This window comes from Schistocerca serialis, chromosome 8 (assembly GCF_023864345.2).
Source record: "Schistocerca serialis cubense isolate TAMUIC-IGC-003099 chromosome 8, iqSchSeri2.2, whole genome shotgun sequence".
Lineage (NCBI taxonomy): Eukaryota > Metazoa > Arthropoda > Insecta > Orthoptera > Acrididae > Schistocerca > Schistocerca serialis.
Genome location: NC_064645.1, coordinates 266,179,982 through 266,207,101, shown reverse-complemented (window position 1 = coordinate 266,207,101; position 27,120 = coordinate 266,179,982). Strand labels below are relative to the sequence as shown.

Genomic DNA, 27,120 nt, shown 5'->3' with positions numbered 1-27,120 from the left:
GGAATTGGTGTGAAGCCACGGTGACAATTGTCTTTTTTGTCCCATGCGTGTAATGAGCCACCCACGTTTGATCTCGAGTCGTAATATGGCTTGCAGAACACTCAAATTCTAATTCCAGTCTCTCTAGAAACTCCAGGGCGCTATTGATCCGATTTTTCTTGTGCTCCTATTTCCGCTGTTTTGGGACCCATCTTGTCCACGTTGTTTGCTATACCAGCGTTTCTGTGAGTATCTCGTATAAAAGAGTTCTGGAGAGCTGTGGAAATATCGCAGAAATGCCATCCAATCGCCCGTCTTCACAAATATTTTCTCGATTTTGTACACCAACTTATCAGTCAAAATGGAAGGTTTTCCACCGCTGTGTTCGTCAGGAATACGTGTCCTGCCTCCACAAAAGCCCCTACACGAATTATTTCTGTTCATAACACCTTCGCTGTAAACCATTTTGATTCGAGAAAAAATTATTGTAGATGTTATTACTTCCGACAATAGGATCCGGATCATAGCACGTGGCTCGCACTTAGCAGGTTTTCTTACCGACATCTTTCACGTGATTGGAAACTATAACTTGTGTTTACATACTACGTCGTTCCGCGATGCTTGTTCTGGTCAGGAGATCTCGCTCTATCACTCAATGTTGGCAACACCCAAAAACAAAACATTCACAAACGGTTATGGTCACTGTACACTCACTTTCTGAACTTTTCTCACAGTTATCCGTTAAGCGACACCTTTTTGGAATGAAAATGAGCTCATGTGGATTGATGTGGATATCAACGAGTTCAACCGATGAGGATCATTTTCAAATCCACAGGGTATGACAAAAGCTGGGTGGTACGTTTAAACTATCATCCTGTCCCTTTTCCTTGTCAGTATTTGCCATGTGTTCTTTTCTTCGCCGATTATGCTGACAATCTACCCATTGCCTATCTTACCAGCCCATCTAATTTTCGACACACTTCTATAGCACGTCTGAAATGCATCAGTTCTCTTCTTTTCCGCTTTCCGTAGTCAGTGTTTCACTACCATACAATGCTCTTCTCCAAACTTACATTCCCAGAAATATCATCATCAGAGCAAGGCCGATGTTTGACACTAGCCGACTCCTCTTGGAGAGAAACACACTTTTGTGGCTGTGATAATCTTGTGAGCATGTGGGTGCTATTCTGTCATTCTGTGCAACGGATTAATCTGAGATGTACCCTTTACCCTGTGGCTCCTGCAACATGAAATTTCCACCCCCACGCTACTACAGATATCAGACAGACGCTCCTAACGTTCTAAAGAGAAATGCCTGAAAAACTTTCAGCAATAAATATCTTCTGGAGTCATCCGCTGTAAGGAAATGACACAAAAATTCCGAAAAATTCTTACGTCACAAGTGGGATACCTGGGTACTGGAGTAGTGCTAGTTAATGTAAGAGAAACATGAAACTAACGAAAATTATTATTTATTTTGCAAAAATTCTGAGAAATCACAATGGCACTTTTAGTTATGAACTGAACAAGTTATTTCCAGGGTCTTTTCGGAATGTGATGTTAGCCGGCCGAAGTGGCCGTGCGGTTAAAGGCGCTGCAGCCTGGAACCGCGAGACCGCTACGGTCGCAGGTTCGAATCCTGCCTCGGGCATGGATGTTTGTGATGTCATTAGGTTAGTTAGGTTTACCTAGTTCTAAGTTCTAGGGGACTAATGACCTCAGCAGTTGAGTCCCATAGTGCTCAGAACCATTTGAACCAATGTGATGTTACTTCTTAAGGATAGGATTCGCTAATGAAATTTCTATGCAAAGTTTAAGATTGTTATTGACTTGGCAGAATGGCTCAACTTGAATAATTATCCTTTAGAATGTTGCTATGTACGGTCAAGGCTGTCACGTTTGAAATGCAGTGAAGTGTACTGTTGTGGAGGAAATATGGGGCTCACAAGAGCTATAGCGCACAATACCGTAAGCTGCGATGGCTGCTGTCTGCGCTGCTCGCTGCTGACAAATAAGATAACTCTCGTTCTATCTGGATTGACCTTCGCCAATGAAACTCTCCCTACACCTTGATGAAGTCCAGGACTCCTATTCACCCCTAGTCTAACTGTTGGCGTTGTACACCGGTCAGATAACCCGACCTCTGCGATGCCAATCAAAAATTCGCTGGCAAGCGTTTAACTATAACTCTGCCGTTCACACAGCACAATAAGTGTGGCAGCCAACACAGTGAACAATGCTTCATTGCAGGGACGCAATATAGAGTCGCACTCCTATTTGCTCTCGACAGAGGTGCTCTCCCAGTGAAGTACTGAGGAGAGACTTGTTCCTCGCTCTTTGAGTACATGTACGAGCGCACACGCTCTCGTTACGTGTTCTCGCTCCAAGAGGTGACAACGGAATGGCCCCTCTCCACGCCAGACATGAAGGGGTATATCTTTCAGTCTCTGCCATTACTCCTTCAGCTCAAGGCATCAGGAATATCTTCAGCCAATCAGCATTGCTCTTCTAAAATGGGATAATGACGTTTCGTTTAAGGCGAGCAGGCTGGAAATCTGTAGCATCGGCGTTTGGCGTTTGCTGTCTCCATGGGAAAACCTCTGAAACTGTGTGCTATGTTTGTAAAGAAAGCGTAGGCTGGGTGCTCCCACACAGCGTAGCGGAATTTGCTTTTAAGCCAAACACGGGGTCGTTCTTCCTTTCACTTGGGAAAACCATGTCTGCTCTACTAATGGTCACCGGCTGACATAGATAGGTTGACTTGACTCGTCCTCTCAAGGGACCGGCCTCCTGGCATGCAGTTTGCTTCTCCTGAACTAAAATCTCCTGTGACTGTCGTGTCTGGAATGTGTGTGTGTACACCAGCCTCAAGTTTTTCATTTACAATTTACTAGTTATTTGCATATCGTTTATATGAATTCATACAACATTAACTTTATTTTATCGAGTTTGGGTTCGAATGAAGCGTCTTGGTGTGTGGAATATGATTGTGCGGGCGGAATGTGTAAGCAATGAAGGTCAGGAGACCACGATGTCTTACAATCTACTTTTTGTAACTCCGTCTGTCATATGTTCTTTGCTCCCAAGGTGGTATAATTTCTTGATTTCGTCTACTTCGTGGGCGCTGATTTTGATGTTAATTCTATAACTAACCTCATTTTTGTCACTCCTCATTACTTTCCTGTTCTTCTGTTTACCTTCAATCCACATTCTGCATTCGCTGCACTGCTCGTTCTATTCAGTATGTCCTGTAATTCTTCTTCACTTTCACTGCAGACTGCAATGCTACCAGAGAATCTTATCACTGATATCCTTTCAACTTGCACTCTAATCCACTCTGGAAAATTTCCTTTATTTCCGTCATTGCTCCTTCTATGTATTGACTGAACGGTAGAGGCAAAAGGTTGCGTCCCCACCTTACACTACTTGTAATCTGAGCACTTGGCTCTTGGTTTCCATTCTAATTTTTCCCCTTTGGTTTTTGTATATATCGCCTATTATCCACTGCACCCTGCAGATTGTTTTTATTTTCCTCATAATTAGGACAACTTTCCGCATTTTACATTCTGGAAGACCTTTTCTAAGTTTGCAAATCTTATGAGCAGGTCTTGACTTTCACAAATCTTGTTTCCATTAGCAGTCACAATTTCAGAAAAGAATGTTATAGTTGCTCACACTTCATGACCAGTTATCGATGTTGAGGAATTGCTGATTGCAGGAACTTGCGAATCAACGGCTCATTCACGCAGCAGAATATTGTACTGCTTCGAAAGATCATATAATATACAGAGAACAGTTTAGTTATAGTTGCCATAATATTTGAGACTAATCACACAGGAAAGTTAAAGATGTGTTGTACAAGGATGGAAAAGATTTAGTAATAAGATCTCACGGTTCATCCAGTGGAATGCACACTTGGATGAGTACAGTATGCTAAGTTCTGGTACAACAGCATTTTCAATCCTACCATGGGCCTCGACGCTAAGCTCAGCTTCGTCGATCGATTATTCAAGCTTGCATTGAGACTAGCAACGGTAATTAGTGGATGTTGGACGTATTTTATTGCTGTCTGCACAAAATCAATTATCAACTCATTTCATTTTTCTCGGTTCAGGATTCACTCCCATTAGTATAATTCTGAATAACTAACTCGAGTTGTCTCATGTCAAGTCTCCGGCGAAAAGAACATGGTCTGCTTAACGAAATTATTTACCACTGCATGCATGTTTTCATGCAGTGTTTGGACTTATGCTGTGTGGAGAAAACGTTAATGGTGAAGCGATAAGAATTTACTGGCAACAACAAAATAGGATTTCTCTATGATGGGAGCTATGTGACAGTTCCTGTGGGGAGTGCAGAACAGTACACAAAGTCGAGACAGCGAATCGTGACCATCGAGATAGACCGCACAGTATTCGGCTTCCGCCCAATTGCAACGTGACCGTGTACTTGTATTCACTGTATGTTTCTCTCACTGCGTACAGAGCGAATCTGTGGCATGTCAGCTCTTTTGTGATCCTGTGATGCAAGCATTCAGCGTGTGGAAACATCCCCCACGTTTTCATTTTGTCAGCAAAGTCTGTGTCTATTGAGATAACATTTCCAAAATTGGCTTAATGGATACATTTAGCGTAGAAATTTAGTGTGATAATCCCATTAAATCCACTCACACGTTCAACTGCGCTTGTGAATAAGTTGTAGCTTTAGGAGATGTTACTTCTACAAAGAATGGCGTGGTTTATTTCCTTTGTCATTGACACAAGAAGCCAAAATCACATGTCAAGGGATGAAATACAAACAGTCGTCGTCAAGAAGAGTTCGCTGCCTGGCCAAAACGAGTTTAAAATGCTGGGTTCACTGTAAGCGAGTTTTAGAGAGATGGAAATATAATAGAACCACTGAAACTGGTAAGCCTCAGACATAAACTACAATCTAAAGCGATATTCACGAACCGATGGTCAGACATTCATGTGGTGTCACCGCCAGACACCACACTTGCTAGGTGGTAGCCTTTAAATCGGCCGCGGTCCGTTAGTATACGTCGGACCCGCGTGTCGCCACTGTCAGTGATTGCAGGCCGAGCGCCGCCACACGGCAGGTCTAGAGAGACTTCCTAGCACTCGCCCCAGTTGTACAGCCGACTTTGCTAGCGATGGTTCACTGACAAATTACGCTCTCATTTGCCGAGACGATAGTTAGCATAGCCTTCAGCTCCGTCATTTGCTACGACCTAGCAAGGCGCCATTATCATTTGCTATTCATCTTGTGATGCATTTACCGTCAGATCGATGTTCACCAATTATGGATTAAAGTTAAGTATTCCAGCAGCTACGTACGTTTTTGGCTATTCTCATTTCCGTGTCCTTTTCCAGACCTCACGCCAGCCTGCGTGAGCATAAACGCGTGCCTTTCGGCTTCCTCTCATAATGACTTGGCTGTCTTGCCAAGTCACAACAATTCATACCCAATATCTTACCCGCTTCGACAACTGAGATCGCTCATATCACAGCTGTATCCGAGCGCCTGTTTTACAAACTCTAGTTTTACAACATTTCACATAGCTAAAAACATGATTATCATACAGACTAACCTTGTGTACTTACATAAGCTGGTAGTTAGTATAATACAGTTTTACTGACATCTCAAATTCACTGAATTACTGAAGGGTATGTACGCTAAGAAAAAGAAACAATTAAATTATGTTTACGAGTTGCATCTGTTTTAAATATACGTGCGTAAATGGCGAAATTTTAGAATTATAGAAGTGATTACTACTCAAACCTTACGCATTTTGGTTTGTTGTTTTCCACTCATATACAGGGTGTGACCGGAATAAGGGAACATTTTTTATATATGGTACCTTAATAAGTAGTGCTTGTTGCTTTGTCTCCGTGTCGAACAGTCTTCCCACTAACCTTATGGTTCTGTATGGTCGTAACTGCACCACTTAGTTCACTACGTCTTTCAGAATAGACTGCCAGTTTTATGTCCACGAGTCCACACTTCAACACATGACCTGCTGCCCATGGAAAAAGAATCATTAATGATTGCTCTTGCCACATGCATTTGGAGATCCTAACCAACCTAGAAACGTACGACTTGTGGAACCTATATTATTAGTCTGTAAATGTAGTAAATACTGATGTAGCATTGTTTAGTACGCCATACAGACTCACCAACACAAATATCTGTACTTATATACGTTACACCATGTATATGTGACTTTCCTGACTGACATTCAGAAAGTAAGCCACACAAGTCATCCCACACTAAGACCTTTGGTTGGTTGATTGGTTTGGGGGATTAAAGGGACCAGACTGCTATGGTCATCAGTGCCGTGTTCCAAGACTTGAAAACGCCAACACAGAGTAAAAACGAAAAATGGAAAAGATGACAGAAGACACAGGACAAGAGAAACTTAGACAAACACCAGACAAAACGAATTAAAATCATACAGAGTGTGATGGTGGTTGGCCAACCACGGAGAAAAAAAAAAGGAAAAGCCAACCACCAAGGAACATATTAAAAACTCAGGCTAAAACTGTAGGCCAAAGCCAAACTCGATACTAAATAAAAATAGACACTCAGGGCAAATGATAGAAGCCCCCTGCCCAAATAAAACGCAAAACCAAGCCTGTCATGGCAGTGTCCTCTTGTAAAAGGCCAGGGAGCGATTCAGGCAGCGCAAATGTCTGCCTGACCACAGCTAAAAGGGTGCAGGCCAACAAAATGTGGGCCACTGTCAAAGCCGCCCGCAGCGACATAAAGGAGGGTCCTCCCGGCGCAGTAAATAACTGTGTGTCAGCCGGGAGTGGACAATGCGGAGACGACAAACAACAACTGAGTCTCTGCGATTGGCTTGCATGGATCACCGCCACACAGTCGTCGTCTCCTTTATAACACGGAGTTCATTGCATATGGTCAGAGCGCGCCATTCAGCGTCCCATAGCGCAAATACCTTGTGGCAGATGACTGCTCGCAAATCAGGCTCTGGGAGGCCAATCTTCAGAGATGGTTTACTTGTGGTCTCTTTCGCCAGGTGGTCAACATTTTCATTGCCAGGTGTCCCAACATGGGCAGGGGTCCACACAAAGACCACAGAGCGGCCGCAATGTGCCAGAGTATGCAGGGACTCCTGGATAGCAATCACCAGACGAGAACGAGAGAAACACTGGTCGAGAGCTCGTAAACCGCTCAGGGAATCGCTACAGATAATGAAGGACTCACCTGAGCAGGATCGGATATACTCTAGGCCACGAAAGATGGCGACCAGCTCAGCAGTAAGAACGCTGCAGCCCACCGGCAAGGATCGTTGTTCATAGTGGTCTCCTAGAGTTAGAGCATAACCGACCCAACCAGCAACTATCGAACTGTCAGCGTATACAACGCCAGAGCCTTCATACATGGCTAGCATGGAATAGAAGCGGCGGAGGAAGGCCTCCGGAGGGACTGAGTCCTTTGGGCCCTGTGCCAAGTCGAGCCGATGGCAAGGGCGAGGAACACAACATGGGGGTGTAAGCAAAGGGACCTGGAAAGGAGATGGAACAGGGAAAACTCCAAGCCCGGAGAGAAGTTCTTTGATGCGGACCGTGATCGTACAGCCTGACTGGGGCCGACGTTCTGGCAGATAGACGACCAATTGCGGGAACAGAAGACGATAATTTGGATGCCCGGCCAAGTTAAAAACATGGGCAGCATAAGCGGCCAGTAAATGTTTGCGCCGCAACCGCAGTGGAGGGACACCTGCCTCCACAAGTATGCTGTCCACAGGGCTGGTCTGGAAGGCACCAGTGGCAAGTCATATGCCGCTGTGTAGTATTGGGTCCAGCACCCACAACGCAGATGGGGATGCTGAGCCATAAGCCAGACTCCCATAATCCAGACGGGACTGGATTAACGCCTGGTAGAGCCATAAGAGGATAGATCGTTCGGCGCCCCAGCTGGTGTGGCTCAAGCATCGCAGAGCATTTAGATGCTGCCAACACGTCTGTTCAAGCTGCCGAATATGAGGCAGTCAAGTCAACCAGGCATCAAAAACAACTCCCAAAAACCAATGTGTCTCTACCACGGCAAGAAGTTCGCCAGCAAGATAAAGCCGCGACTGTTCGGCGCCGGCAGATATGCATAACGCAGGTCTTGGCACCGAAAATGGAAAACCATGCGCTACAGCCCAAGACTGCACCTTGTGGATAGTGCCCTGCAGCTGACGTTCAGCAGCTGCAATGCCAATGGAGCTATAGTAGAGGCAGAAATCGTCAGCATACAGGGAAGTGGAGACAGAATTTCCCACCGCTGCAGTGAGCCCGTTTATTGCAATTAAAAACAGGCAGACACTGAGGACAGATCCCTGTGGTACCCCGTTCTCCTGGACTCGGGAGGAACTATGGGAGGCCGCGACTTGCACGCAGAAGGTACGATACGACAGAAAATTTCCAATGAAAATCGGCAGTGGACCCCGAAGACCCCATCCATCAAGTGCAGAAAGGATGTGATGACGCCATGTCGTATCGTACGCCTTCCTCATGTCGGAAAAGACAGCGACCAGGTGCTGACGGCGGGCAGAGGCAGTACGGATGGTTGACTCCATTCTCACCAGATTGTCAGCTGTGGAGCGGCCTTTACGGAACCCACCCTGAGACTGAGGCAGAAGGCCCCAAGACTCCAGTACCCAAAGCAACCACCGGCTCACCATTCGTTCAAGCAACTTGCAAAGAACGTTGGTGAGGCTAATGGGACGGTAGCTGTCCACCTCCAAAGGGTTCTTGCCAGGTATCAAAATGAGGATAACAATACTTTCCCGCCACTGCGACGGAAACTCAGCCTCAACCCACATACAGTTGTAAAGGTCGAGGAGGCGTCGCTGGCAGTCCACTGAAAGGTGTTTCAGCATCTGACAGTGGATGCAATCTGGCCCAGGAGCTGTATCAGGGCAAGCGGCTAGGGCACTGTGAAATTCCCACGCACTTAATGGAACATTGTAGGATTCAAGAAGTTGGGTGCGAAATGAAAGGCTCCGACGGTCCATCCGCTCTTTACTGGAACGGAAGGCCAGTGGGTAATTCGCCAAAGCGGAAATCAGAGCAAAATGCTCTGCCAAGTGGTTGGCAATTACGTCGGAGTCTGTACAATCTGCTCCATTCAGTGAGTGTGCAGGGACGCTGACAGGGGTCCGATAGCCATAGAGGCGTCGAATCTTGGCCCAGACCTGCGATGGAGTGACATGGAGGCCAATGGTTGACACACAACGCTTCCAGCACTCCTGCTTGTGTTGGCAGATAAGGCGGTGGGCCCGCGCACGTAGCTGTTTGAAGGCGATGAGGTGTTCTATGGAGGGATGTCGCTTGTGACGCTGGAGCGCCCGGCGGCGATCTTTAATCGCCTCAGCAATCTCAGGCGACCACCAAATCACAGTCCTCCGCCGAGGGGACCCAGAAGAACGGGGAATGACAGATTTTGCGGCAGTAACGATGCCAGTGGTGACCGAGTGAACCACTGCATCAATGTCGTCATTAGAGAGAGGCTCAATAGCGGCAGTGGAGGAGAACAAGTCCCAGTCAGCCTTATTTATAGCCCATCTGCTAGGGCGCCCAGAAGAGTCACGCCGTGGCAGTGACAGAAATATCGGGAAGTGGTCACTACCCCACAGGTCGTCATGCACACTCCATTGGACAGAAGGTAAGAGGCTAGGGCTGCAGATCGAATGGTCGATGGCGCAGTACGTGCCATGCACCACACTGAAGTGTGTGAACGCACCATAATTTAAAATCGAAAGATCGAGCTGTGCCAATAAATGCTCAACGGTGGCACCTCGACCTGTTGGCACTGACCCACCCCACAGAGGGTTATGTGCGTTGAAGTCGCCCAGTAACAACAAAGGTGGCAGCAATTGGGCTATCAGCGCAGCCAGGACATGCTGTGCGACATCACCATCTGGTGGAAGGTAAAGACTAAAGACGGTAACAGCTTGTGGCGTCCACACCCGAACAGCGACAGCCTCTAAATGTGTTTGTAGAGGGACAGACTCGCTGTGACGAGAGTTAAGGACATAGATGCAGACGCCACCAGACACCCTTTCATAAGCTGCCCGGTTCTTATAATAACCCCGATAACCACAGAGGGCGGGGGTTCACATTGCTGGAAACCAAGTTTCCTGAAGAGCAATGCAGAAGAAAGGGTGAAGGCTGATAAGTTGTCGGAGCTCAGCTAGATGGTGGAAGAAACCGCTGCAGTTCCACTGGAGGATGATATTGCCCATGGCTGAGAAAGGTGTGAAGGGACTGGGAAGGCAGATTACGCCGCTGGGGCACCTCCTGCCTCCAATGGAGCACCTGTGCTAGTGCTATCCATGGCGTCTGAGGGACCGGCGGGATCGAGGTCCTCAGCGGACGCCAGAATCTCCACCTCGTCCTCAGACGCAGAGTTTGTAGGAAGCGGTGGGATGGGTGCCACCACAATGTCGTTGTTCTTGGGGACTTTCTTCTTTTTCTGCTTCTCTCTCTGTGCCTTCAGTGGTTCAGGCTTGGAGGGCTTCACTGGGACAGTCTCAGGAATGGACGACGACCATGAGGCCCTACGACCAGGGACTGATGGTTGTTTCAGCCACTTGTGGGAGTCTGCTTTTCCACTGGTCGGAACTTGTGAAGGGAGGTCCCCAAGTGACCCCTTCCTGGCGAGAGAAGCCAAAGAAGTGTTACACTTCTCCGGCTGGGAAGGGGGAACTGATGTCCCCAATGGTTGGGGGAACGGGAGGTGTTGCTCCTGAAGTAGATGGAGCAGGAGCAACGGAGTGAAGTGCCCCCCACAATCAAGGGGGCTGGTGGATTCTGACCAATCATAGATCCAACCGTATGGGACGACACAGGAGATGGGAGAACCGTCGTTGCTGCAGCGGCGTAGGTTGATGTCATTGGCACAGGATGGAGCCTCTCATATTTCCGCCTAGCCTCGGAGTAGGTCAGGTGGTCCAGCGTCTTATATTCCATTATCTTCTGTTCTTTCTGAAATATCCTACAGTCCGGCGAGCAGGGGGAATGGTGTTCTCCGCAGTTACCACTGATGGGAGGTGGAGCACATGGAGTATTGGGGTGCGAAGGACGTCCACAATCTCGACATGTGATGCCGGAAGTACAGCGGGATCACATGTGCCCGTACTTCCAGCATTTAAAACACCGCATCGGAGGAGGGATATATGGCTTCACATCACAGCGGTAAACCATCACCTTGACGTTTTCAGGTAAAACATCAGCTTCGAAGGCCAAGATGAAGGGACTGGTGGCTACCTGATTATCCCTCGGACCCCGATGGACGCGCCAGACGAAGTGAACAGCTTGTCTATCTAGACTGGTGCGTAGTTCATCGTCAGACTGTAGAAGAAGATCCCTGTGGAATATAATACCCTGGACCAACTTTTATGGGGAGTGATGGTGACGGAAACATCCCCCCACTTGTCACAAGTGAGCAACCTCCGTGACTGGGCAGAGGATGCTGTTTTGATGAGAACTGATCCAGAGCACATTTTGGACAAGCCCTCCACCTCCCTGAACTTGTCCTCTAAATGCTCCACAAAAAACTGGGGCTTGGTCGACATAAATGACTCCCCATCAACTCGCGTACACATGAGGTACCGGGGTGAATAACCTCCACTGCCTTCTTTAGCCATATGTTCCTCCCATGGAGTGGCCAGGGAGGGAAATGATCTCAGATCAAATTTCTTTCCATTGAGGTTAGACCACGATCACTTAGAGACTGCTGGTGGAGGCCCACCAGCGAGTGATGATGTACCACGCTTCATTGCGGGTCATCCATCCTGATGACACCCACTCTGACCAGCGGCTCTCCCCAACGGCGCCATCCACCCACAGCAAAGACCACCTGGCAGGATGGCCTTTGCTATAATAATGCGTCTTTAAATTACTGAAGTCCCCTCACAGTTATCTTGGTCAGGATTTTTATCTAGTAAAAGTTTCTTATAATCCAAGTGATCTCTGTATTTGGATAACACATGTGCCAGAGAAACTGCTTTTCCATATCACTCTGAAACGTTTTTTTATTTTATTTTCTTTTTGGAGGAGGAGGGGGCGGGGGTTGGGGGAGGTGGCTGATGGTGCGTTCATCAGTCTTCTGACTGGGTTGATGCAGCTCTCCACGACTTCCTCCCTACGCCATCCTCTTCATGTCAGACTAGCTCAAATGGCTCTGAACACTATGGAACTTAACATCTGAGGTCATCAGTCCCCTAGAACTTAAAGCTACTTAAACCTAACTAACCTAAGGACATCACACACATCCATGCCCGAGGCAGAATTCGAACCTGCGACCGTAGCAGTCACGCGGTTCCGGACTGAGTGCCTAGAATCGCTCGGCCATCGCGACCGACTCAGATTAGCACTTGCACCAACGCCCGCAATTACTTTTGAAAATTTTCTAAACTCTTTTCCTGTTGTTACTACGTTCTATAACTCCCTTGAAATATAACTGATAGTTTGATAGTAAGTTTACAACTGAGCTGATTGAAAAGCCCTGCTAAACCCGCAGGACAAGACAGTTAGTGGGAATTGTGGATAGGGGCCAAAATGAGCGTCTGTCAGTTACACTCGAATACATATAACTCTATTTATTTGACCAAACATTACAGTACAAATTCTTATATATAGTTATCGGCTGAATACGCCACACTGTCTTATGCCTCAAGGGCACAACCACTTTAATTAAAACAAAACCGCTAAAAGTCATTAACTCAAAATTCAGACGCCAAAGATAATATTTAGAGGGCAGAAGGCCCCACGTTAAGTAATTTCTACAATTTGGCTAAAGGCCCAAAATCTAACACTTTTAAAGCAACCACCTTATTTTAAAACGGCTGAAGTCCCGTGACTTAAAACACAACCAAAATAATTTTTAGTAGGCAGAAGGCCCAAGGCTTTATCTATAAACAATGATTTAATCAGGCTGAAGCCCAAACAATCAAACACTTGACAAGCAAGGAATTTTAATTCCAAAGTGTCTGAAGGTCCATGACACCATTAAAAACAATTCAACTTTAATTCAAAACCATCAGCTATGAGCGATACAAATACACACAACAGAAAATAAGAAAAGGCAGTGCAACCAACGACGCTCAGAGGTTTCGGGGGTCGGCCAGCACCTGAAATACTAACGTTCACTTAGGTGAGACAGGCAGTCGGCCCAACCATTCTCGATCCGACGACAACCCAACCAACAGACAGTCAACGGACCCACCGACAAGGTAACTTGCGCTCTACTCGACCAGCACACAACCGGGAGTTCAATGCAAAACGTAAAAGGCATGGATGCCCACAACTAAGTATACATTAAGCTGTCAAACTACACACCGTGCTGGACCTCGACAACACGGTGAGGAAAGGACACTGCCTGAATTTACGTCAACGGGCGGGGCAGGTAACAGGAATGTTAACGGCCACAAGGCCAAAAATTCCGCTGGTGCACATCAATTGCAAATAACCGGACGGTGGCTATACCTTCGTCAACTCGAACACAGACGTTGTTGATGACAGGAATGTCGCAACAGCCAACAACGAGAACCAAACGGGAAAATGTGAACTCTCTTGAATTGCTGGTAAATTAAATCTAAACTCAACTTTAGTGTCCAGGATTGGTGAGCCGCGGACCTCGTAGCAATGAGAACAGCTCCACACACCCCGACACTGCTTATAGACCATCATCGGTCCCGGCCAAACTACGCCCCGCGAAGATTTCCTCACTGCTCCAAACCAACCGACCGACTGCCACATATCATCACGGAAACAGCACTTGCACGAAGAACTAGACAATACTAACGGCAGCGACTGTGCAATAACAAGGACGAATCACGAGTCGGCACACGCAGAATACCCATAAGCGAGTGCAGGCCAGCATACACGTCGTCCGACAAGACGACCGACCGACGACCAACTAAGATGGTTCGCAGTCAAGTGATATGTATCCGTAACGGTTGGGCGAGTCATGGCTTTCCGGACCCCACAGCAGCCGCGCCCCGACTGAACTTCTGCCGCGTCTTAAGTCAAACACTGCCGGGTCCGAACTGCACTGCTAGCGCCCCCCAACTCACTGGCAGATCCGAACTAACTCCGAATACACGACAACCGGGACGTAATAGCAGTCAGCAAAGATAATACGCCAGGGCTTAAATACATAAGCACCGCTGCTGCCGCTCGCAGGCAGGCAAGGCGGCAACTCAGTGACACCAGTAATTGAAATTAAGATAACAAGGTGGTAGTACAGTAAAAACAGGATGTCAAATGAGATATGGCACAAACACGAGCCACTCACGGCTCACTGATAATTAACAGTAGTCCAGAATCTACAATGATGCGTATCGAATATTAATTATTCACGATCTCTTCCTTTGTCAGAGGTCTCACCCACATCCAGACGCGGGACGACACTCGCGAGATGTGTTAAGTTTTACCCAAAGGCCACTGCTGAGAAGAACCAACCGGCTATCTACATCTACATGGATACCCTGAAAATCACATTTAAGTGCCTGGCAGAGGGTTCATCGAACCACCTCCAAAATTCTCTGTTACTCCTATCTCGTACAGCGCGGAAAGAAGGAACACCTATATCTCTCCGTACGCGCTCGGATTTCCCTTATTTTATTGTGGTGATCGTTTCTCCCTATGTAGATCGGTGTCAACAAAATATTTTCTCATTCGGAGAAGAAAGTTGGTGATTGGAATTTCGTGAGAAGATTCCGTCGCAACGAAAAACACATTTCTTTTAATGATGTCCAGCCCAAATCCTGTATCATTTGTGTGTCACCTGAGGATGGTTTACGTTGACGTTAGTAGTTTATAGAGCAATTAACGGAGGTCGGATAGAGTGACATGACAAAATACAATACTAGCATGTGTGACCCGGCGGATACCTGGCAGACAAATTTTGCCCTAGTTACTAATCGTGACAACGATTTCGGAAGATGTTAAGTGGTGAACGGGTGGAATTTTCTTAGCCTTGGGATCTGACCAGAGTGACAAAGATGATGAAGAAACTTGAGACAGTTAACTACAAATGTTAAAATGTGTGTGAAATCTTAACTGCCAAGCTCATCAGTCCGTAAGCTTACACACTACTTAACCTAAATTATCCTAAGGACAAACACACACACCCATGCCCGAGGGAGGACTCGAACCTCCGCCGGGTCCATTCGTATAGTCCATGACTGCAGCGCCTTAGACCGCTCGGCTAATCCTGCGCGGCTCAGTTAACTACTTCTCACAATATGGTAAGAGGTTCAAATGGCTCTGAGCACTATGGGACTTAACATCTGATGTCATCAGGCCCCTAGACCTTAGAACTACTTAAACCTAAGTAACCTAAAGACATTACACACATCCATGCCCGAGGCAGGATTCGAACCTGTAACCGTAACAGTCGCGCGGTTCCGGACTGAAGCGCCAAGAACCGTTCGGTCACAGCGGCCGGCATGGTAAGAGGATCGCATTCGTAAATCTCTGTGTAGCCATTACGAGTATGTGTCGGTACACAAAACATAGGCCTTTGGAAGATAATTCCACCAAGTCAGGAGGATGAGCTGCCCTGGTCTCCAGTCAGTTCCCATTTGAACCCGATGGAACACTGTTTAAATCAGACAAAAAAATTAAATAATAATAATAAACTGGTGAGATCTGATGTCTACACGGCCGCAGTGATTTCAGAAGTTGAAATTTCTGATGCAGAGGGAAAAAATTAAAACCATTTTACAGTGCATTGCCTGTCTTTCTTTCTCATTAGGTTGAAGCCCAGTACCTGGAGGTCCATAGCGAATGGGGCGGATACAAGTTATGAAAGTGCTGTCGATGAAGAGGTTTGAACTTAACTTCGTTGGAAAGTCTGTGTCATTCATAATTGAAATAATGAAAAATCTGCAAATCTGTACGTGTTTCTCCATGCTTACCCTAAAGCGTTTCGTGAATTTATCCTCATTCTGAAGTACGTTTGTTTACATAAATATCGTGTCTTGTGTCCGCATGTGTCTCTTGCAGTATAGCTATACTGCAATTGGATAATCGGACAAAAAGAAAATTTTGTACATACTAACATTAGAAATAACAATTTTGTCTGCCTACTTATAATACTTGTAAGTTGACAGATGAAAAATACTATATGTTGTGACCAGAAGAAACTGCTTCTGTCCGGCCATAGCTGTAGGTTCTCTGAATGCTCTGGAGGAAGACTCATCAAATTAGAACACATGAATTATTACTTCACTTAACTGCATAAATGAATAAAAGATTTCCTTGATTTTTGAGACAGATCTCCAGCACAGAATTATCTGACGATTTACAACTGTCATTGACTATCAAAGAAACTCTTGAGTTACAGATCAACAAATTGTTGTCTTGCAGTACAAAATGTAATATTTACAAGAGTATACTTCATCGGAAACTTTACCTGTCACTGTGTTACACGATAATGTTGACTACTTAAGCTGAGGTCTCCGACTGGTGCGAGGAAGCTGCTTTGCTGATAGAGGAGACGCTGCCGATTTTGGTGTGGCATCGCGATCTCTGGACGACACCATGCTATTTCTAATAGTATCACACAAAAATTATCACAATATTTATTTCGTCCGATCTTACGACTGTAGTATAACATCAAAATACTACAACCGTCCAAGAGAGGCAGAAAACCACACATAAACACATTGCAGAAGATGTTCATGTAAACAAATGTTTTTGAAAATGAAAATAAATTTACGAGATGCATTGTGCAGAACTTGAAAAAAAAAAGTAAAGATTTTAGTTTCTCATTACTTGAATGATGATAGGGTTATTAGTGCGGGACACAATCTCAGTTTTGGGTGGCGATGCCAGGCGTGAGTGTTTCAAACGAGCCACCCCAAAAATAGCATCAAGCAGTTTTGAGAAACCCTAAAAATGATCAGAACTGTCGTTCTATCAGATGCGAGTACATAGTGATAAACGCTGCGCTACCTTGGTTGGGTTGGAGGTTATTGGAGCCAATGTTGGTAAGTTCGGTTTGGATGAGGACGTCCAGAACTTTCATTTCTGCAGTATTTTGAATCCACGGTAATAGAATAGATGAAAACCTTCTTAAATGATCATACTTGGTGGTCAGAAACGGTCTTAAAAGCTTGTAAGAGTGTAAATGGGAGATTGTGCTATGAAATAATTGTTCAGGAAACATTGGTTACGTTCCGCCTTTTCAGGATTAATTGGCGTTGAAATTAGCCAATGAGCATGCGACGGCATTGTGGGGCGGCGGATAAGTTTGTAAAAATAATTAAATCTGATTGCTGTATAAATGCTTGCATGTTGGATCAGTTTCTGGCTTTTAGAATGTTGTTAATGCTGTCTTTCGCCGTTCTCAACACTGGCTCTCTATTTACTTTTTAGCAGCCAGAAAGTGATTTAACAAAACATGGAACCAGTAATTAGAGATCCTAGTGCCCACTTTATCTGAGAATGTCATTATAACTGCAGCTTATAGCTCTGAGGAATTAGGAGATTGTCCGGGATTTCTAATCAAAAACGGTTTTCCAAAATAGTTGAGTATATTCTGAAATTCACTGATAGAAAACACAAGTATCCCTACAACCTAACTAACAGAGCAGTTCAGAGTCTAATGCGCTGATGCAACTATAAATGTCCGAATTAAATGTTAAAAAGAATGTTCGCCATAATTTGATGAAAATATTTCATCAAACGCCACGCTAAATATTTGGTAGAATGTCTGTCCCGCGACGGCGCGTGAAAATACGACAATACGCAAACTGAAGCTAGATAATGAAAATCATCCCAGAATTAACACTTCACTTGGAATGTTTTCATGGTTCCGCGTATCTCTAGTAACTTAATACGGCACCCAAGGCTGTTTGTAGCAGTGACACTGATGCGACGCGACTCCCGACACAGATGGCGTGTCATTCAGTGTCTGGAGAGAACTGGGGCCTTGCTTCCTCGCGCAGCGTTCTTATATATAAAGCCGCGGTGCGGACGGTTAAGGGAACGCCTGATCAAATCGGCTCTCTCGACTAGCCGCTGGGCTAGTAACGCACCACTTCAAGTTACATAATAATTTATAGCTTCTATTGCTGATGGCCGATGAAGCTCTTAATTTAAACGTGCATTCAGCACGCAGGTAAGTATTGATAATAAAATTTTGACGTGGCTAAGTTAAATATTTTGGGCGAGAGAATTAATTAAATTACACTGCACGCAGTAGGTGAGCTCTGAACTGGTCCTTTTGAGATCCGCTATCGCTATAATTTTATAGGTATTCAAAAGAAACTTTTCACATCTTCATAGTCATAGCAGACCTCCAACCATCTGAATCTAAACATCCTAGCCTTATTTATTAGCCTACTTAATCTATCTTGCTTCCTTCAGTTTTGAGATGAAAACCAGAAAATCATGAATTTCCACTAAAGTCTTACTTTGTGAAATCCAAAGTACTGTTTTTATTAAATCATTATGAAAGATGAATCTAAATATAAATTTTGAAGTCTCTAGCTCTGTTCTGTTGCGCCAATGATTTTTTCAGAAAAGCGTCCAAATTTCGAAAATGGCTGAAGTTATCGAACTGATATTTAACATACATTAATTTAGTATTATTCCTGACATGCTAGAAAAGTTTTAGGTCATTTGCTTGATTTTTAAGGTATTGCGCAACATTTATGACGTCAGAGCTAGTTACAGCAGACTGGCTGGCACACAATGGAAACTGATGTGAATTTACTACAGCGTGAGTAGGCTGCTTCCCTACAGCATGCATAAATTAAAGTAGCCTTCCAGAGACAGTGTCAACAAACTCGTTCTTCGTTTGATTTCCTCAAACAGAACAAACCTAAACTTTGCTCACAAAGTATAAATTTATTCTCTTTGCAAAAAGCAAATTTTCACTGATAATGAGTATTATAATGTATGGTAACTACGGAACCAGAGATGTCTGCGCATTACCGCATTTTAGCGCATGCAGGTGCTTGAATTCTTGCGCACAACGACCTGATAGGCTAACTTCAGTGCTATGGATGTCAGAAATAACACAACTTATCCAATTTTTTTCTTAACAGCTATTTCTCACCACAACCTCCCTTGCAACGCCGTTACAAGCTTTTTGCGCTGTTTCTGCCCTTTTACGCACTATTTTGCAGTGGTGTCTTGACTGACACCCCGATCAAGGACTCTTTATGACAACAACTGCTGGAAATTCAATGTAAAACAAATATAACGAAAAAATGCATAACTAGTTAAGAGAACCTAATGCATCTCAAGCAGAGAGAATTAATTCTATGACAGTAACGACTGATAGAGGCAAGAAATTGCTAAAGGCAAGGAAAAGGAAAAATGTGAAAGTGCCTACTACTGATATCATTAGTGTTCTGCTCAAAGGCAACAAATTTTTACGTGGTAACTCTTCACGCTTTCGTGTCTTCTGCTATCCTCTTCAGGTCCGCGTAAATTCCACTTCCGTTTATGTTTCTGTCAGCTTGTATCTCGCCCTTCCTCTCAATCTCCTCTCACAAAGTACTCCTTCCAAAGCGTCTGTCAGCAAGCACTCCCCTCTCAACGAATTCAAATACACTTCTTCCTGCTTTATCTTATGAATTGCAGCAGTCTTACGTAAAACATGAAAATTATCTTGGTATTTACTGGCTGAAACGCTACAACGTGTCAAAAAAAGTCATGAATGGGTTCACTGCCTTAGATGTAAAAGGTAGGCTCACGACGACTATGAAACAGGAGACACTTTTTGTGTGCAGGGTTTGCTACCCGGAGAATGAAGATGAACACGTCTTCAATTAACATTCAAACTTCTATGTAGAGCATATTATGAAAGCGGGTAGAAATTGGCCAAAAAATTTTGTATTTTGCTGTGTTAATTGATGAAAGTAAGCCTGTAATGTTGTTTACTGCCAACAAAACATATTTTTAAAATTTTAGTAGTAAGTTTTTCTCTACTCATTGTTTTCTGTGCTCTGCGTAAGCGTCCCCCTATAGGCAAGTAAACATGCCGCATACCCCGGCCACGTTTACGCATCTGACGTAAGCCTATGTAAAATTGTTTGCACTCCGAAATGTAATGTTTATTTCGAAGAATATACATCAAGTTATGCTTTAATAGCCATGTTATAAGACTAAACACTTCCAAACACGATAAATTTAACCAAAAAGTTAAAATAAAAGTCCGGAAAGAAATCAGCGTAAATCTGCCCTAGTCTCACTATATTTACACATATAAGTTAACGCTATGATACGTGCTTTTCTGGTTGTGTTTCTTGGTGCTACATTTATTACTACAAATGCTTCCTCTATGGCACGTAAACTAAAGCAGGTATAAACAAAGCGAATTCAGGATAAGACAGAGTTTTATTGCAATTGTCGCACGACAACGACAATGGATCATGTAATTACTTTTAGGAAGTGCTATTTATTTACACTGAAACGGCTTCCGCCCCTCACGAGTTCTGAGGAATGTGTGTCTTTTTCGAACAACGAATGTTTGTGCCAGGTAGTCACGGGTGGTACCTCCCTCCAGAAAAGCTTAGATTTTAATGTAATTTCATAATAACTGTGGATCTCGAAAAACAGTTAAACTACCCAGCTGACTATTGGCAAACCGATCGTCTTTACCTATATGTTTTTAATTTTTGAGGTAGTTTTTGTAGTAAACAGAACGTACACAATTTAGGAGGGAGTCCGTGATTTGTTGGCTGCGTTTTTTTGGCTGACCGTTAAGTATGTGAGGCCGACTGTATCGTTGACTCCGAGCCCTCGTGCTCAACAGTCACACATGGAGCTCTCCCGTCAGCCTTCATTCTGTGGAAAAAAGATGATGTCTTCTAAGTATCAGCAGGCAATCTCTAATCACTACTCCTCCTTGCATGTTGGTACTAGCCCTGCATTTCTAAGTCGTCAAAATCTCGTAGTACAGCCAGCTTCTCTTCGGCCGAACGGTTGCACCAAGATGAGTCCCATTTGGACACATTATGCTCTCGGTAGTTGCCACCGTGGGCCAGGTAATCGTTTTACCTGGAGCAGAAATAAAAATGTCGATGGTATACAGGCGCCACAGTTTGCGATCGGTGCGCAAGACTACGCCGTATCATCACTGCTAGATTACGACTCAGTGTACCATGTGGTAAGCGATTGTCGCAGTCAACATCTTTTGTCCCCTCGATCACTTCCTCATTGGTTCACCTCTCTTTGTAATGTGCCAGGGTTCTCCTCACATGAATTCAGCTGTTTAGAGCACTCTCAAATCCACAAGTCGTTTATGTTGTTTTCAGTAATATGCAGAGTGGTCAGCAACAGAGTGAAAGGCTTGTAAGTCTGTTGTAGGGCAGACTGTGCTGAGAAATGATTGTTAAGAAAAAATTCGATACTTTGCGCCGTTTGTGACTTAATTAGCATAGCCTTTGGCCAATCAGGTAGTTGGGCACACAAAGTCAAGCACTTGTACCCGATAAAATGTGTTAATGCACATACACTGTGTGATCAAAAGTATCCGGACACCCCCAAAAACATACGCTTTTCATATTAGGTGCATTGTGTTGCCATATACTTCCAGATACTCCATATCAGCGGCATCACTAGTCATTAGACATCGTGAGAGAGCAGAATGGGACTTCGAATTTGGTCAGGTGACTGGGTGTCACTTGTGTCACACGTCTGTACGCGATATTTCCACACTCTTAAACATCCCTAGGTCCACTGTTTCCGATGTGATGGTGAGGTGCAAACGTGAAGGGGCAAACGTACAGCACAAAAGCGTACAGGACAACTTCGTCTGTTGACTGACAGAGACCGCCGACAGTTGAAGAGGATGGCAATGTGTAATAGGCAGACATTTTTCCAGACCATCACACAGGAATTCCAAACTGCATCACGATCCACTGCAAGAACTATGACAGTTAGGTGGGAGGTGCGAAAACTCGGATTTTATGATCGAGCGGCTGCTCATACGCCACACATCACGCCGGTAAGTGCCAAACGACGCCTCGCTTGGTGTAAGAAGCGTAAACATTGGAGAAATGAACAATAGAAAAACGTTGTGTGGAGTGACGAATCACGGTACACAATGTGGCCATCCGATGGCAGTGTGTGGGTATGGTGAATGCACAGTGAAAGTCATCTGCCAGCGAGTGTAGTGCCAATAGTAAAATTCGGAGGCGGTGGTGTTATGGTGTGGTCGTGCTTTTCATGGAGGGGCTTGTACCCCTTGTTGTTTTGCGTGGCACTATCACAACGCAGACCTACATTGATGTTTTAACCACATTCTTGCTTCCCACTGTTGAAGAGCAATTCAGGGATGGTGATTGCATCTTTCAACACGATCGGATACCTGTTCATAATGCACGGCCTGTGGCGAAGTGGTTACACGACAATAACAACCCTGTAATGGACTGACCTGCACAGAATCCTGACCTGGATACTTTCGAATGCCTTCGAGACATTTTGGAACGCCGACTTCATGCCAAGCGTCACCAACCACTGCTGATACCTCTCCTCACGGCAGCACTCCGTGAAGAATGGGCTTCCGATCCCCAAGAAACCTTCCAGCACCTGACAGAACGTATGCCTGCGAGAGTGGAAGCTGTCATCAAGGCTAAGGGTGGACCAACATCATACTGAATTCCACCATTACCGATGGAGGGTGCCACGAACTTGTAAGTCGTTTGCAACCAGGTGTCCGGATTCTTTTGATCACACAGTGTATATTTGTGGATCTCTGAGTTACCTTTTGTTCAAATCTTCATTACCAATTAAAATGTGCCTTTGTCAGAAGTGATAAATCGAAGTTAAGTGTGCGAAAGCTACGTTTGTTCTATTTGAGGAAACGAAACGAAGCACACGTTTGGCAGCACTGTCAGTGGCAAACTGCTTAAATTTGCTCCTGATTGGCTAACTACGGTGCTGATTAAATTGGAAAATGCGCAAAGTATATAATTGTTTTCATCAGTATTATTTCTCAACACAATCTACCCTGCAAAAACTTAAACGCTTTCCTCCATTGTTTTTGACCACAGTGTATAACATCTGGAGCTCTATCAGTCTTTTGGCAGAGGACGTCATCAGAAACTCGCTACGAAATTCACAGATACTTGCAGATAATTAGCGCATAGATTGGCACCTGATTGTAAACATAAATAGATTTTATGTAGTACACGTAAGTAGAAGGAAAAAATCCGATTCTTTCTACAGTATGGTCAACCACTAGAAACAGTCACAAGAGTCAAGCAGTAACGAATTTCTGTCCAGAGTTATTTAAATTTGTAAGGTTATACACAGTGATGAGCTAAAACATTGTGGCCACCTGCTTAATAGCTTGCCTGTCCGTCTTCGGATCAAAATACATAATATATTCTGCGTATGGGAAATCAGACTGTCTGTTGGTAGGTTTGTGGAGGTATGTCGCATCATATGTCTACGGTCACGTAATTCGCGTAAATAACGGGCAGCTGATCTGCTTACGTGGTGATGGCGCTTGAGAGCGACCCATGTAGGTTGTATAGGAATTACATCAGGTTAGATATGACGATGAGACATCAACGTAATTTCGTTATAATGCTCATAAAACTACTGCAGCACTGTTCTGGATCCGAGGCGCGGACAGTTATACTGCAGAAATATGTCACCGTCTCGGGGAAGACATCAATCAAGAATGGATGCGTGTGGTTCCCAGTTGTAAGCGTGTCTCTGATTACTACCACAGGTACCAAGCAAGAGCTGGAGAATGTCTCAACAGCATAACACTGAATGACAGCATAACACTGCGCCCGCCAGCCTGCGTCCGTTGCTCCTGCACGTTTCAAGTCGCCGTTCACCTCGATGACGGCGTTTGTGGAGACGACCATCGCCCTAGTGTAGCAAAAATCTGATTCACTCTTAGAGACGACACGTTTCCATTGATCGATGGTAGAATCTCGATGGCACCGTGCCCACTGCAGTTCTAATTGACGATGTATTTGGGTCAGCAAGTGAAAACGTAGTGGTGGTCTGCAGCGGTGTTGTATGTCGAATAACGTGTGCTTCCAAACACTAGTGCGTGGCGCAGCATTCTGCTCTTTCGGAAGGGACGTCACAGATCACCATCTATTCTACTTTACAGAGCAGATAAGCCATCGAACCCCACATTGGGGTGAAGGGTGGTGGGCGTTCAACCATTAAGCGCCTAGTAGTTCTTTCACTGTCGTTCAAACTCTTTCCGTATATGCTCACGACAGTAGCGCGTGAACATTCGACCAGCTTTGCCGTTTTCGATTCACTCGTTCACAGCTCTGCATTATAATAATCTTTGCTTTGTGAAAGTCCCTTATCTTAAAAGGATTTCCCCATTTGCAGCACATATCTTCAGTAGTGGGATCCCCCGTTTGCGTCTTCTCCACTTACAAACTTTTGCTACCGCGTCACGTGCACTCAACGCCACCATGCGGCACCCCACGTCGTGTTGGACAGTGGTCGCAATGTTTTGTATATCTACACTTACGTGGAGCAGCCGTCAGACACCGATTTGAAAGAGACAATTGTTCATGAAAAAGGCAGAAAATAGATAGTTCGGCCAACTTTTGAGCATTGTTTGTTGACGTGAGGCCCTTTCCAAAGTGGATAAACGAAACAGAGACACACAGTTCGTAGAAGAATTTAATTGAGATGGATGGTTCTGAGCACTATGGGACTTAACACTCTCTGTACCAGGCCTATTTTATGCACCCGTCCCTAGAAACCGGGCAATTTTACCAATATTAAAAAAATTACTGCATCAAATCTACTGTTTGGATTGTGGCAAATTTGGTACCATCTTGAAGCTGCACATTTCTACTTTAATTCTGAGTGAAAGAAACTACTTTACAATGCACAGCTTTAAGGTACAGTTATAGAAATCACTTAGATGTTTTAAGAATTTAGAAAAAGTCATACGAATAAGGGAATACAATTGTGATTTATTTTTAACCAAAATTGTGGCACTACATTACATGTTTCTGATAGTATACAGTATTACATATAAATTTCACACAGAATCATATTGTTTTTTAGTGTGGAAAATTTTAAAGCAAGGTTCCAGGCAGAGTGCAACGCCACACTGTTCACATTCGTATCGTGTCTCTTTGCGAGAAGCCTTGCCACTCTGTTTCTTGCTCCTGGAACTGCACACGTGACACACACGAGCAGCATACTTCTTAGTAGTTGCAGGTATGTGCTGCAAAAAATGTCTCTTTGTTAGCCGACCTACAGTTCCTTCATTTCTTGGAATGAATTCAAGTGTGTCGTCTTCAACAAGCTGAACTGCAAGCACTGTTATAAAGTCTGTTATTGTAATTTTCTTCCTGTGCACTGCATTGTACAGCCAAAATGCATTTGATACTCCCATAAGCAGCAAATGGAAATATAATTTTCGCCACCATTTCACAGTTCTGTGCTGGAACGGATTGTACTGCAGGCGTTGGTCTCCAATATCCACTCCAATTTTATTGAGGTTGTAATCAAGTACCTGAAGTGGTTTCAATACTACAGACCCATTTCTCTTAGTATGCGTACCAAATGTTGCTTGATGCCTTGTAGACAATGTATACACATCTCTCTTATCTTTCCACTTCATTGCCAATACATTATCTTTACGCCGAAAAGACATTTCGCCCTTTTTCAGCTTAGCAGATACTAAATCTTTAGGCAATCCTTTCCTGGATTTGTTCACAGTACCAACAGCTCCAGTGCCTTTCTCTGCCAGTTGCTGAAATAGCTCTGGACTGGAATAAAATCGATCTAAATACACAGTGTGGCCTTTGTTCAGCAAGCTGCTGTCAGACAACAATCGCAAAATAACCGCAGACGAAGAATTGTCAACAATATGCTTACCAGCATAAACTTCAAAATTTACAACATAGCCACTACTGGCTTCAGCAACAGCATATACTTTCAGTCCATACTTATGAGGCTTATTTTGCATGTAAACACGGAAACTCACACGACCTCGAAATGGGCAAATTCCTTCATCAATTGTCACTTTTTCTGAGGGACGATATGCCTGGATACATCGCTCCTTCAAATTATTATAATATGGCAAAACTTTGTAAAGTGGATGAAATCCATCTTCGCCTGGTTTTTTCTGATTTGAATTGTCAACAAGATGCAAGCATGACAGTATCTGAGTGAAACGCAAACGGCTCATGACATGGGGACAAAAGTTACAACTAAGAACAGGATTAGTGCTCCAATGGTCCGCAATTTTGGGCTTTTTCGAAACACACATGTGGAAAATAATACCCAAGAAACGCCTCATCTCACTTATAGTCACTGGCTTCCACGAACTCAAAACTGAATGGGGCTTCAGATTATTTCCTCTTCTTTTCTTCTGTATTGTCTGTGATGCATACAAATTTGTCTGTCTCTTGAGTTCATTTACGTCACTGTCAGTAAGGAACACTTTACTGCAATCCAGTACAGAACTCGACTCATCAATATCCACTAGTATCTGCCTGGGTGTCGTGTTGACAGGCAGAGGTCGGTAGGTGTCAACTGCAGTCCACTCACTGTCTTTCGGATACGGCACAGCTGCTGGATTTGAAGCAACACCTTCAACATCATTCTCGTCTTCATCTGAAGACAAACTGTCATCAATCTCGTCTTCTAAAAAGAATATCACATTATGTGTAACTACATACATCGTTTACACATGTTCAACAGATATGTGCGTACTGCACAATTACGTGGAAAATTCGGAAATACGTACCTTCAAACACACCATTGCATTCAGAATCGTCTGAATCACTCTCTACATTATCCAGAGTGTCGCTATGATTGATCAAATCCGCAATTTCTGCGTCTGATAAACCGCGCCGAAACATGATGACAAACAACTGAATGATATACAGACTGAGAACGCAAAGATAAGTTTTAACATGAATTACAGCGCTGCCGTGACATCTATGGACGCATTTTGTTAATAAACATCTGAAAAACGTATAGCGCTGGCCAAACCCGTAGAAATAACGTTGCAGTGTTTTGAATGAAATTAAATGTAGCGGCCCGTAAATTTTACGGGCTTGGTGATTTTCGCGCGATCCCAGGCCCGTAAATTTTACGGGCTTGGCGCTTAGAGTGTTAACTTCTGAGGTCATCAGTCCCCTAGATTTAGAAC

At 44.5% G+C, this 27,120-nt stretch overlaps 1 protein-coding gene across 1 annotated transcript in view; it reads right to left on the bottom strand.

The window, feature by feature from the left end:
- LOC126416964 (piggyBac transposable element-derived protein 4-like) overlaps positions 1-26,827 on the bottom strand; it is a 57,821-nt gene extending 30,994 nt beyond the window's left edge. Inside the window, exons 1-2 of the mRNA XM_050084845.1 lie at positions 26,713-26,827; positions 25,216-26,609 (exon numbers count right to left, since the gene is read on the bottom strand). Of these exons, the coding sequence (XP_049940802.1) occupies positions 25,216-26,609; positions 26,713-26,827 (1,509 nt within the window). The remainder of the gene's footprint in view (positions 1-25,215; positions 26,610-26,712) is intronic.
- Positions 26,828-27,120: the final 293 nt, after the last annotated feature.